General features: G+C 33.2%; 1 protein-coding gene across 1 annotated transcript in view; it reads right to left on the reverse strand.

Moving 5' to 3' along the window:
- Positions 1 to 542: 542 nt before the first annotated feature.
- The window catches only part of LOC143083989 (uncharacterized), a 58,537-nt gene continuing 45,161 nt past the window's right edge, over positions 543 to 13,918 (reverse strand). The window contains exons 8-11 of the mRNA XM_076260401.1: positions 4,095 to 4,172; positions 3,263 to 3,343; positions 1,755 to 2,235; positions 543 to 1,214 (exon numbers count right to left, since the gene is read on the reverse strand). Coding sequence (XP_076116516.1) covers positions 1,183 to 1,214; positions 1,755 to 2,235; positions 3,263 to 3,343; positions 4,095 to 4,172 — 672 coding nt within the window. The 3' untranslated portion in view covers positions 543 to 1,182. The remainder of the gene's footprint in view (positions 1,215 to 1,754; positions 2,236 to 3,262; positions 3,344 to 4,094; positions 4,173 to 13,918) is intronic.

Raw genomic sequence — 13,918 nt, forward strand, 5'->3', positions numbered from 1 at the left:
CCAGACATTGTCTTATACTGGTTAATTCTGATTGCATACTTTGGCAATTGTTATATTATAAGTCATTTCAGCGTGTGTTATATTTTAGTGTTGTGTTTCTGTTGTGTTGTAGTTCTCCTGTTATATTTGATGTGTTTCCTTCAGTTAAAGTTTGTAACCCCGGATTTTTTTTTAAATTGATTTATGACTTTCGAACAGTGGTATACTACTGTTGCCTTTATTTATTTCAATATTTGGACAATGTCTGAAAAAGTTGATTGCTTTTTCTTCTGCAAACAACACCGAACATCATTTGAAAAACTAACACAGTTCATTATATCCATGTTAATGTAAAAAGAGGTCCAACCGATTAAAAGTATCTGTGTAATATCATATGTGTTATCATAAACTTACACTCTTTCAAAAGGTCAACACGCACACATTGCAATAGATTTGTCTCTTCATGGTTTATTGCTTGTTTTCATTTTGCTAAAACAAAAAAAAACACAAAAAAAAACTGCCAAATATTTCAAGCAATACATTGAATTATTAAGACTATCAAACAACTACCTATATTTTTTTATTTTCCTTTTATTATGAATGAAATAAGACGGTTGATATATGAAAAACAAATCTGGGATAAACACATAACAAAACAATATTCCATAAAGGAGTGCCTAGATAATAAAGCTGTGAATATATATATAGCATCAACCGCTGATGCCCTTATGGACAAATATTTCTTATATCTTTCTCATGAAAAACAAAGAGAACATGCTTTCCTGTTTTGTCTGATGTTTCTCACGGCACTATACAAGTTTTCTGGATTTCACTGTAAAGATACTTATAGATACAAGTTTATAAAGTCTCACACATATTATTAAAGTATGTAAATAGCGATTATATGAGTAGTATGTTATTAGCAATATTAATATAACAGTATTTGCTGCAGTGCATGTGAATATTTTTGAAAAAAACCCAGTAATTATACAGTCACATATTGGTCAAATCTTTAACTTTAGTCCAATATTTTCAACTTGGTTCACATTCTTCATCTTGTTGTCTATAGTTTTATGAATAGATAGTTGCAACCTGAATTTGACAGATTTATGTTTCTATTATAGATGATCGACTTCAAATCTGGTACTTTGGTAGACTGTGGGCTTCTTATGATATGTTTCTCTATTGTGGTTGAACATTGATTTAGTGCTCAATTTCAACTTCAATCGTCATCCCTAAAATAAAATTATATATACTAATTGAACGATTGTTGTTGTTTAATGCCCAGTGGCATTTGTATAATGCACATTTACTGATTAGGACGAGAACAATTTACCAAAGTGCAATTGGTATATCATTTAATAGGTGCTCCATTTTTACTGCCGGTTTAAAGAAGACTAAACATGACAATATTTCTATTCCTGAGTTACCCTTGTTATAACTGTTTCAAATTATACTTCAAATATTTATCAATGGAAAAATCAGTAGGCGAAGCTAGAATGACTACTCATATCAGGTAACGGAACGCAAAAAATATATCGCAGGGTCTTAGCAAATCTCAACTTTAATAAATTGTTAAGTCTGCATACACTTATATTTTAATACAAACAAGTCTTCATTTAACCTTATCCTTTTACAAACAAGTCTAGTAATGGTCATTGTCATTTCTAGGAAATCATGAAAATAGCCCAGATTATATTAATAAATATTAAACATTACAGGAAAAACGAAAAAGGCTAAGAATTACAAAAAAAACCGGTTAAAAGTATATGTACCTGATATTTCATTTTCAATTGATTTCACTTCCTCTCCAGAAATATTTTTAGCCAGAATGTCCTTCAGATGATCTGTATACAGCCTTGTTGGTGTGTTATGGCGATCAAATCTTTTTAAAAGCTCACTTGATATATTACTTAATTCATTGAAACGTATTTCGTCAAGTTTAAATATCTGAGAATGTTGTAATTCGTTTCTTGTAAGTCTTATGCGCTCAATATCATCTCCAATAGCTATGTCCGTATTCTTAAAATCTTGCCAACATCCTCCCCATGGCCCAGGAGGACATGGTCGGTGGTTTGAATTACTTGGAACATGTTTATTAAGTTTCCTGTGTTCACTGTATAAGTATGTTATATCACAATCACACCTTTGACGTAGATGTGGTTTATCTGGTTTTAATAAATCATATAAAACATCAGCAAAAATATTCAATGCTATCATTCCCATCTTTGTAAAATTAATTTCCTCTTCTGTGAACTGGAAAGAAAATAAGAGTTGTGATGTAAAACACGAACAAGATAATCTACAATAAGACTTCACATAAGTTTTGGTTGAATCAATTGACAGTTAACTTAGTCAAGTACTCACAGAAGTTTTTGCAAGAAAACAAAAACCATAACAGTCTATATAAATAAGTAAAACTAAGGAGCTGGCACCAAAGCCGAAACTAACTTTTGTTCAATTGGAGAAATCTGTGAATAATGTTTCAAAATAATTATTGACAAAATCTTGCCGATAATATTTCAGAAATAGTTTGTTTTGGTATCAATGATATTAAGGAAACAGTGTCAAATTTATGTTTTTTTCTTACATAGGAAAACCATTATCATTAAACACATGCATCTGTTGATATTTTTTAGCACCTGGTCTAACAATATAAAACATTCACGATAATATGATTGCTTCAACTTAACTAACAGCAGTATGATGACTATCAAAGGGGAAAGTTCCACAAAGGCAAGTGTTGAACCGAAAATAATGCCATTATTTAATGATAAAAAGGATTTATGTTGATAAAAAAAAATTAAAATCACAAAAATACTGAACTCCAAGGAAAACTCAATAGTAAAGTCCCTAATCAAATGACAAAATCAAATGACAAAACACATCAAAAACGAATGGACAACAACTGTCATATTCCTGACCTGGTACAGGCATTTTCAAATGTAGAAAATGGTGGATTGAACCTGGTTTTATAGACATGTAAGAAAGAGAAATAGAAATATTTCTGTCAACAATTCTGTTTCAAGCGTTTGAATTTACATTCTTAAATTAATTCACATTCATTTTTGTGGAAGTCAACATTTGTTCAACTTTAACCATCGATAAAAGAACACTTACCTTTATTTTTTTTAACAATTTTTTTCTTCTTCTATATATATCTTGTCATTGTTCAATCTTTAATTTATTATAATATGGAATGGAAAACTGAACTTCTCCTGTTTTATCATTTCGATTTTTAGGAAATGAATATAGCACAAAAATACAATGTGATGTTACATACCCGTGCCGAAATGGCTGTTCCTGTTGCCCTTTCATTGACATTCGAAAACACCCTCTCACCAGCTTGGACACGGACACGTACCTCAAAACAAAAAAAAGTATGTCATTCATTTTCAATAGAAAATAGTTGGTAATATTCATGAAAAGTTTACGCAGACAATTTGTCAATGTAGGTGGCACCTATCATATTCTTTTATTCTATTTTGATAAAAATAGGTTGAATAATCGACATATCCAAGCATGCAAGTATGTTTCAATACTTTGGCTATGTATGCATATTAGTAAAAAATGTTAGATTTCTCTTCAGAGATGATTTACCTCATAAAACTGGAAATTAGTGTACAATTTGGAGTTTAGTATGGGGGTTCATTATCACTGAACCAGTATATATCTGCTCTATGGTCGGGTTGTTGTCTCTTTGGCACATTCCCAATTTCAATTCTCAATTTTATTCCTATAAGTTTCATACAACTCAAGGAAATGTTTGGTTTTTTTTACATTCAGGGACGAAGGTAAACGGCGCAAATTCATAGAAATAACCTACTCGGTCAGTAATGCTAAAATGCTAAAAATTATCAGTTAAGAGTACCTCATGATTTTATAACATGAATTGTCTCAATAGTTTGCATTTTGATGGAATGAACTATTACAAAGCATATAGTGTCAATCCAAAGACAATTGCTCGATTTGACGAATGCATGATATATTTTCAAGAATTTGTTTTAAGTAAAATAAGTAATACTTATAAATTTATCTTATTTGACATTGCACTTTATGTAATACTTACTACTAGTTATACAAATATGCTATACAATAAAATAATAGATTGTTACCTTGGTGGATTGAACTGTAGTTTGGGTTTGACTTGAGCTTTCGATATGAAGATTAGATCTAGGAACATCTTCAGAACTCTGTGACAATAAAAAATATTTTTTAAACAAAACTTAATAACCACTATCGGTTGACCACTACTACCTTATATTTAATTAAAACATCACTCTATTTATATCTATGAATTATTAATGAAAATAATCATCAATTTTATGTGGTGAGAGCAAAGCTTTAACCCAATATATAATTTGCTTAACCAATATATATCAAACTCTAACATGACGTCCATTATATGCTTTGAGTACACACCCGTGGTAAAATATGATTATATTGTTCAGGCGGTTCCGATTGTACTCCCACGTCATATGTTTTTTTTTTGTGACATGCAAGTAATTAAGCTATCATTTAAAATCATTCAAACCTATCTAAATACGTTATTGTAATAGTTAACGCATGCAACTAGTTCTATTTGCTCTGTTCTTTAACGTCTTAATAGTGCGTTATTTATGGGAATGGCATTTTTTTTCCTTCACCGAGAGCGTCTCCATCAAAAAGAATTGCCATATTCGTCCTATTAAAATAGAAATAATCCATGAGGGCTTGCATCATACTTATTTTACCACGGGTTTACCCTTTATGCTGATATTTCACTCTCGCTTTAAAAATATTCGGCATAATGAGCCAACCCGTGGTAAAATTAGTATAAATTCAAGCCCCCATGAATTATTTTTTCAATAACAAACAGTAACACACTGACCTGTTCAAATAATATTTTTATCACTCAATAACTATAACTTTAGTACCTAGGAGTACAATATAATTACACATTTCCTATAAAGAATACATATAACATGTAAAATATGAATAAACCTTTAACTTACATCATTTACATCAGATATTTTATGTTGTAGATCTGACCATTCACCAGCGAATGTGTGTATATTAGTACATGTCTCACAATAATATATTTTTTCTTGATCTTCACTTAAATGATCCTGTCACACACTCTGGTTTGTTTGGCCACATTCCCACTTCAACTCAAATCTTACATTGGACATCTTGAATCTTCTACTTTTTTCCTTGTTTATTTCCACGTCACAAAGTCTGCAATGTATCATATAATAACACGGCATACCATGGCCGCTAATCGATAAATGTCAGCCATATAGTTAAGATAACCCTGTATGTTACTAAGACGCTTTTGCTTAAGCAATTCCTGCATAATTCTGATGTTTGCGTACCCCCATTCTTCGATCGTTACCTTATATAGGGTTTTCATTTTAGCGACACGGAACTCGACCTTGCCTCCGAGAATACAATTTTGAAATTGTTCAACCGGTTCTGGCCATATGAAAGATAAGATTTAAAGTGCACTTTGATCCTTGTTAGGTTGCGAAAAGTTTATAGGCTCACCTGTTGCAGAAGGCTGTTGTAAGGATGATGGTTGCAGTCCCTCGGGGAGTGTCAAAGCAGACCTGTGTATTGTTCGCAAACTTTCTTTCTCCTTTTAGATTTGCTGGCGTAAATGAGCCTTCTTACTCTCAACTTTTTTTTTTCGAGTTCACTTATTTCCATTCTAGAATTAACATGTGCAGTGTCCAATTTCGGATTCGCCGTTCCACCGTTCTCCTGGTCAAGTTCCTCGAATGATTCTTGAGAGTCATCATCAGATTCTTTCGAATCCAATTTCTTCTGTTTACCGCCTCTCAAACTCTCGATAATGTCTCTTAACTTTTCAGCAGCGTGTGCCTCGGCCATCGCGTTTTGAGAATCCGTTTTTAGATGGTGACGTTCCCTTGTCACCATCTTACGGTGTTTATATATCTCAACTTGTACGATTCGCTCGTGTTTGTAACAATGTTTTAGATTTTAACGAGAGAAATTTATGTATTTCTGAAAAATTATTATACCAGGGTTTTTGATATCACAAACTAGTCAAAACATTTACTAAATTTTATCATCGGTATAAAGACATCATTCGTAAATATAGTTCAACATGCAGACTTCTTATACGTTCAGGTATTTCACATCCAATTTTTTATGGAAATATTCTTTATAAAGCACAAAGGTGTCAGTATTCACCTCAGAAACTTACAAAACCTTTGAATAGACTTATTAAGAAGGGATATAATTACTATACTGTGGTCAAGTCATTAAAGATTGCATATTTTGGCGTTAATATTGAGTCACTGATAAGGTCTTTGCGTCGGAACTAAACACATTTATTATAAAAACAGTTGTTGGCATGACACGGGCTATGTTCTTCTCATATATGTTATGATGGTATAATACTAAACCCCTAACGGGAAGAATTGTGCCTGATGTTCATATGATGAAATCATAATCTTTCAGTCAGTTTAATTGAAGTCTGGAGCTGGCATGTCAGTTAACTGCTAGTAGTCTGTTGTTATTTATGTATTATTGTCATTTTGTTTATTTTCTTTGGTTACATCTTCTGACATCAGACTCGGACTTCTCTTGAACTGAATTTTAATGTGCGTATTCTTATGCGTTTACTTTTCTACATTGGTTAGAGGTATAGAGGGAGGGTGGTGATCTCACAAACATGTTTAACCCCGCCGCATTTTTGCGCCTGTCCCAAGTCAGGAGCCTCTGGCCTTTGTTAGTCTTGTATTATTTTAATTTTAGTTTCTTGTGTACAATTTGGAAATTAGTATGGCGTTCATTATCACTGAACTAGTATATATTTGTTAAGAGGACAGCTGAAGGACGCCTCCGGGTGCGGGAATTTCTCGCTACATTGAAGACCTGTTGGTGACCTTCTGCTGTTGTTTTTTTTATTTGGTCGGGTTGTTGTCTCTTTGACACATTCCCCATTTCCATTCTCAATTTTATTGTCACGCATAAGTAACATTCATGCTCCTATCATATAAATCAGCTTTGAATAGTCAAAACGACCAGTTCACAAATTTGACCGGTACTAAAACAAACCAACAAAGTTAAGACAACGAACCGTAGTGATTGAAATTCACAGGTCAGTCTTTCAACATCTGTAAATGAAATACAACAACGGGTTTACCATTGGTTGTTACCATCTTAAATACAACAACGGGTTTATCATTCGTTGTTACCATCTTAAATACAACAACGGGTTTATCTTTCGTTGTTACCATCTTAAATACAACAACGGGTTTATCATTGGTTTTTACCATCTTAAATACAACAACGGGTTTATCATTCGTTGTTACCATCTTAAAAACAACAACGGGTTTATCATTCGTTGTTACCATCTTAATTACAACAACGGGTTTATCATTCGTTGTTACCATCTTAAATACAACAACGGGTTTATCATTCGTTGTTACCATATTGAATACAACAACGGGTTTATCATTCGTTGTTACCATCTTAAATACAACAACGGGTTTATCATTCGTTGTTACCATCTTAAATACAACAACGGGTTTATCATTGGTGTATTACCATCTTAAATACAACAACGGGTTTATCATTCGTTGTTACCATCTTAAATACAACAACGGGTTTATCATTCGTTGTTACCATCTTAAATACAACATCGGGTTTATCATTCGTTGTTACCATCTTAAATACAACAACGGGTTTATCATTCGTTGTTACCATCTAAAATACAACAACTGGTTTGTCATTGGTTGTTACCATATTGAATACAACAACGGGTTTATCTATCGTTGTTACCATCTTAAATACAACAACGGGTTTATCATTCGTTGTTACCATCTTGAATACAACAACGGGTTTATCATTGGTTGTTATCATCTTAAATACAACAACGGGTTTATCATTGGTGTATTACCATCTTAAATACAACAACGGGTTTATCATTCGTTGTTACCATCATAAATACAACAACGGGTTTGTCATTCGTTGTTACCATCTTAAATACAACAATGGGTTTATCTTTCGTTGTTACCATCTTAAATACAACAATGGGTTTATCATTCGTTGTTACCATCTTAAATACAACAACGGGTTTATCATTGGTTGTTATCATCTTAAATAGACAGGAGAGTGAATTACTTGTAAACATCGCGAAACAAGGACTCTTTATAACACAAACTTGATTAATCATAGATGTATAAACCCAAACTTACACACGCGACCACAAATTTTACGAAGTTAAGTGTACCTTCACGGACGACACATGCATATATCTTATCAAAGTATACTTACACGAGCGACCAGCAAATCTAACGGAACAAAGTGCACTTCTACGATCGACCAACAAATCTAACTGAGCAAAGTGTACTTCTACGATCCACCAACAAATCTAACTGAGCAAAGTGTACTTCTATGACCCACCAACAAATCTAACTGAGCAAAGTGTACTTCTACGATCGACCAGCAAATCTAACTGAGCAAAGTGTACTTCTACGATCGAACAACAAATCTAACTGAGCAAAGTGTACTTCTACGATCGACCAACAAATCTAAGTGAGCAAAGTGTACTTCTACGATCGACTAACAAATCTAACTGAGCAAAGTGTACTTCTACGATCCACCAACAAATTTAACTGGGCAAAGTGTACTTCTACGATCGACCAGCAAATCTAACTGAGCAAAGTGTACTTGTACGATCCACCAACAAATCTAATGGAGCAAAGTGTACTTCTACGATCGACCAACAAATCTGACTGAGCAAAGTGTACTTCTACGATCCACCAACAAATCTAACTGAGCAAAGTGTACTTCTACGATCGACCAACAAATCTAAGTGAGCAAAGTGTACTTCTACGATCGACCAACAAATCTAAGTGAGCAAAGTGTACCTCTACGATCGACCAACAAATCTAACTGAGCAAAGTGTGCTTCTACGATCCACCAACAAATCTAACTGAGCAAAGTGTACTTCTACGATCGACCAGCAAATCTAACTGAGCAAAGTGTACTTCTACGATCTACCAACAAATCTAACGGAGCAAAGTGTACTCCTACGATCGACCAACAAATCTAACGGAGCAAAGTGTACTTCTACGATCGACCAACAAATCTAACGGGGCAAAGTGTTTGTTTCTCGTGTAAGTACACTTTGCTCTGTTGGTTTTGATAGTTGTTCGTGTAAGTTTACCTTGCTCCGTTAGATTTAGTTGTCTCTAGAGCAAGTACACTTTGAATATGTGTGTCGTTAGGTTGCTGTCTAATTGACGTATTTCGTATGTTGATGAATTTTTGTTCTTTGTGTCGTCATGTTTCTGTCTTGTTGATGTAGTTTATTTTTTTGGTGTATTTTGGTTATTTTTGTCGTCAGGTTGCTGTCTAATTGACGTATTTCGGAAGCTGATGTATTTTTGTTATTTGAATCGTCATTTTTCTGTCTAGTTGACCTTTTCGTATTTTGATGTATTTTTGTTCTTTGTGTCGTCAGGTTTCTGTCGCATTGACATTTCTTTTGTCGCTGTATGTTGGTTATGTGTGTCGTCAGGTTGCTGTCTAAATGACCTTTTCCTATGTTGATGTACTTTGTTTGTTTGTGTCGCCAGGCTGCTGTCTACTTGACGTATTTCGTATGTTGATGTACTTTGGTTATTTGTGTTGTCAGGTTGTTGTTTACTTAACGTATTTCGTATGTTGATGTATTTAAGTTATTTGTGTCGTGAGGTTGCTGTCTAATTGACGTATTGTGTATGTTGGTGTATTTTGGTTATTTATGTCGTCAGGCTGATGTCAAATTTATGTCTTTCGTATATTTTGGTTATTTGTGTCGTCAGGTTGCTGTCTAGTTGACATATTTCATATAAACGAACAGAAACTGATTAAACAAAAAAAAAGTACATATTTTGATTTTCAAGTGTTAGTTTTTTTTGCTTGAAAAGTGTGCAACGTAACAAAACTGATCTTCGTGAATGCTAAACTTATTTGTATGAAAACTAGAGGCTCTAAAGAGACTGTGTCGCTCACCTTGGTCTATGTGAATATTAAACAAAGGATGCAGATGCATTCATGACAAAATTGTGTTTTGGTGATGGTGATGTGTTTGTAGATCTTACTTTACTGAACATTCTTGCTGCTTACAATTATCTCTATCTATAGTGAACTTGGCTCAGTAGTTACAGTGGAAAATATTAGTAAAAATTTACAAATTTTATGTAAATTGTTAAAAAATGACTATAAAACTCCTTATGGGGACTTATTTTTAGGTCTTACTTTGCTGTACATTATTGCAGTTTACAGTTTATCTCTTTCTATTATAATATTCAAGATAATAACCAAAAACGGCAAAATTTCCTTACAATTACCAATTCAGGGGCAGCAACCTAATAATGGGTTGTCATATTCATCTGAAAATTTCAGGGCGCATAGATCTGGACCTGATAAACAACTTTACCCATTGTCAGATTTGCTCTAAATGCTTTGGGTTTTGAGATATAAGCCAAAAACTGCATTTTACACCTATGTTCTATTTTTAGCCATGGTGGCCATTTTGGTTGATTGGCCGGGTCACTGGACACATTTGTTAAACTAGATACCCCAATGATGATTGTGGCCAAGTTTGGTTTAATTTGGCCCAGTAGTTTTAGATAAAAAGCTTTTTGTAAAAGATATCTAACTTTACGAAAAATGGTTTAAAATTGACTATAAAGGGCCATTACTCGTTAAGGGGTCATCTAACCATTTTGATCATGTTGACTTATTTGTAAATCTTACTTTGCTGAACATTATTGCTGTTTACAGTTTATCTCTATCTATAATAATATGCAAGATAATAACCAAAAACAGACAAATTTCCTTAAAATTACCAATTCAGGGGCAGCAACCTAAAAACGAGTTGTTTGATTCATCTGAAAATTTCAGGGCAGAAAGATCTTGACCTGATAAACAATGTTACTTATTGTCAGATTTCCTCTAAATACTTTGGTTTTTGAGATATAAGCCAAAAACTGCATTTTACCCCTATGTTCTATTTTTAACCATGGCGGCCATCTTTGTTGGTAAGCCGGCCGGGTCACCGGACACATTTTGAAACTAGATACCCTAATGATGATTGTGGCAACGTTTGGATTAATTTGGCCCAGAAGTTTAAGAGAAGAATATTTTTGTAAAACTTAACAAGGACAGACGACGACGTTGACTGACGCCGGACGCCAAGTGATGAGAAAGCTCACTTGGCCCTTCCGGCCAGGTGAGCTTAAAAGGCATATAGTACTAAATTGAACGTCAAATATATTATCGTGCTATATGTATCTGACTTGCTAAAAGTACAAATTACAAAAAGGAAAATTTGGGTTAAAAATGGATAATAAATAAAAGATCAAATGAGTTTTATATTTTCACCGCAAACTGGATGCATATTGTTTTAACATTAAAGTTCTTTATTGTCAATACAGTTCTTTCATGGTTTTACAGACAAAAACACATCAGTATGAATAATAATGCAATGATAGTTGTTGTTATTTCGTCATGTTGGTGGGATATCGATACAATGTCTTGGTCTTCTCATCCTATCGGACCAGATTTTTTAATAAGTGGTACCATTGGTTTGTAACTTAACTGGCGATCAACTCCGTCGATCGAATATCATTACTCGATATTGTTTGGTGTCATTGATGAAACGTGACTCTCTGGTCTTTGATGTAAAAATGTTAACATCTTCTCGTCCCATTTCACACATAAAAATGTCGTTTTCAGAAGGGCAAAAAATATAGCGAGTTCAACAACTCGTGACTGGACTAGACGGATTAAGAAAAAAATAATACCGCTCAACTGTATCAAGGATTTGATATTTATAAATATGTGCAACTTAACTTTTTTGTCAAGATTTATTTTCCGCCGAGATATTCATTAGTTTCAGTTTGTGATCAATTCCCAGTCAAATGTAAAAAAAAACCTCATCATAGATACCAGCAGCCAGATGAGAAAGCAAGAATAGAGAAAAGTGCATTAAAAACATTAGGAATAGATAAATACATTTAGATAGATTAATTTTATTTCAAATAGGGGACCCTTTATAGGCTTAGTCAGTTTATTAATTTTTATAACAAAAATTGCAATAGACAATACACAAGAATAGAAAAAAAAAACCCAAAAAACATGAAATATGAATTGAGTGAATAAGATATGGAGTCACGTAAACCATTATGTTTTGTGTTTATTGACCATGCACCAGGAGCAGCATCATATCCATTATAAAAATAGTTTTTGAGTCAAGTACTTTCTTGTGGCTGATGCATCTGAACAAATAGTATTGGTGTTCATATGCAGGAGTTACCAAGGGCAGATGCTTAAAGGATAAAGATGATTTCCGATTGATCTCGAGAACACGATCACCAGGTAATAATTGACGCATCATGTAAATATAACGAAATTTGATGAGACTGTTATAAAAGTGAGAGGGTTAGCGCTATAGAACTAGGTTTAATCCGCCATTTTCTACATTTGAAAATGCCTGTACCAAGTCAGGAATATGACAGTTCTTGTCCATTCGTTTTTGATGCGTTTTGTTATTTGATTTTGCCATGTGATTATGGACTTTCCTAATTGATTTTCCTCTGAGTTCAGTATTTTTGTGATTTTACTTTTTTTTATACAGGAGATTGACGATTGATCTGGAGGACAAAAAGTCAAGCGTGCAATAAATTGTCTGATAATGGTGATTCCCGATTGATCTCTAAAACATAATAATCAGATATTGTCTGATAATTGTTATTTTCAATTGATCCCAAGCACATGATGACCAGACATTGTCTTATACTGGTTAATTCTGATTGCATACTTTGGCAATTGTTATATTATAGTTCGTTTCAGCCTGTGTTACATTTTAGTGGTGTGTTCTGTTGTGTCGTAGTTCTCCTGTTATGTTTGATGTGTTACCTTCAGTTTAAGTTTGTATCCCGGATTTGTTTTTTTTTTCTCAATTAATTTATGACTTTCGAACAGCGGTATACTACTGTTGCCTTTATTTAACTCAATATTCGGACATTGTCTGAAAAAGTCGATTGATTTTTCTTCTGCAAACAACAACGAACATCATTTGAAAAACTAACACAGTTCACTATATCCATGGTAATGTAAAAAGAGGTCCAACCGATTAAAAGTATCTGTGTAATATCATATAAGTTATCATAAACTTATACTCTTTCAAAAAGTCAACACACACATATTGCAATAGATGTGTCTCTTCATGGTGTATTGCTTGTTGTTATTTTGGTAAAAAAAAAAAAAAAAAAAAAAAACCTGGCAAATATTTCAAGCAATAGATTGAATTATTAAGACTATCAAACAACTACCTATATTTTTTTAATTTTCCTTTTATTATGAATGAAATAAGACGGCGGATATATGTAAAACAAATCTGGGATAAACACATAACAAAACAATATTCCAGCCATAAAGGGGTGCCTAGATAATAAAGCTGTGAATATATATATAGCATCAACATCTGATGCCCTTATGGACAAATATTTCTTATATCTTTCTCATGAAAAACAAAGAGAACATGCTTTCCTGTTTTTTCTTATGTTTCTCACATCACTATACAAGTTTTCTTGATTTCACTGTAAAAATACGTATGGACTATAGATACAAGTTTATAAAGTTTCACACATATTTATTAAAGTATGTAAATAGCGATTATATGAGTGGTATGTTATTAGCAATATTAATATGACAGTATTTGCTGCATGTGAATATTTCTGGAAAAACCAGTAATTATACAGTCACATATTGGTCAAATCTTTAACTTTAGTCCAATATTTTCAACTTGGTTCACATTCTTCATCTTGTTGTCTATAGTTTTATGAATAGATAGTTTCAACCTGAATTTGACAGATTTATGTTTCTATTATAGATGATCGACTTCAAATCTGTTACTTTGGTAGACTGTGGGCTT

Source organism: Mytilus galloprovincialis, chromosome 7 (genome assembly GCF_965363235.1).
Source record: "Mytilus galloprovincialis chromosome 7, xbMytGall1.hap1.1, whole genome shotgun sequence".
NCBI classification, from domain to species: Eukaryota; Metazoa; Mollusca; class Bivalvia; order Mytilida; family Mytilidae; genus Mytilus; species Mytilus galloprovincialis.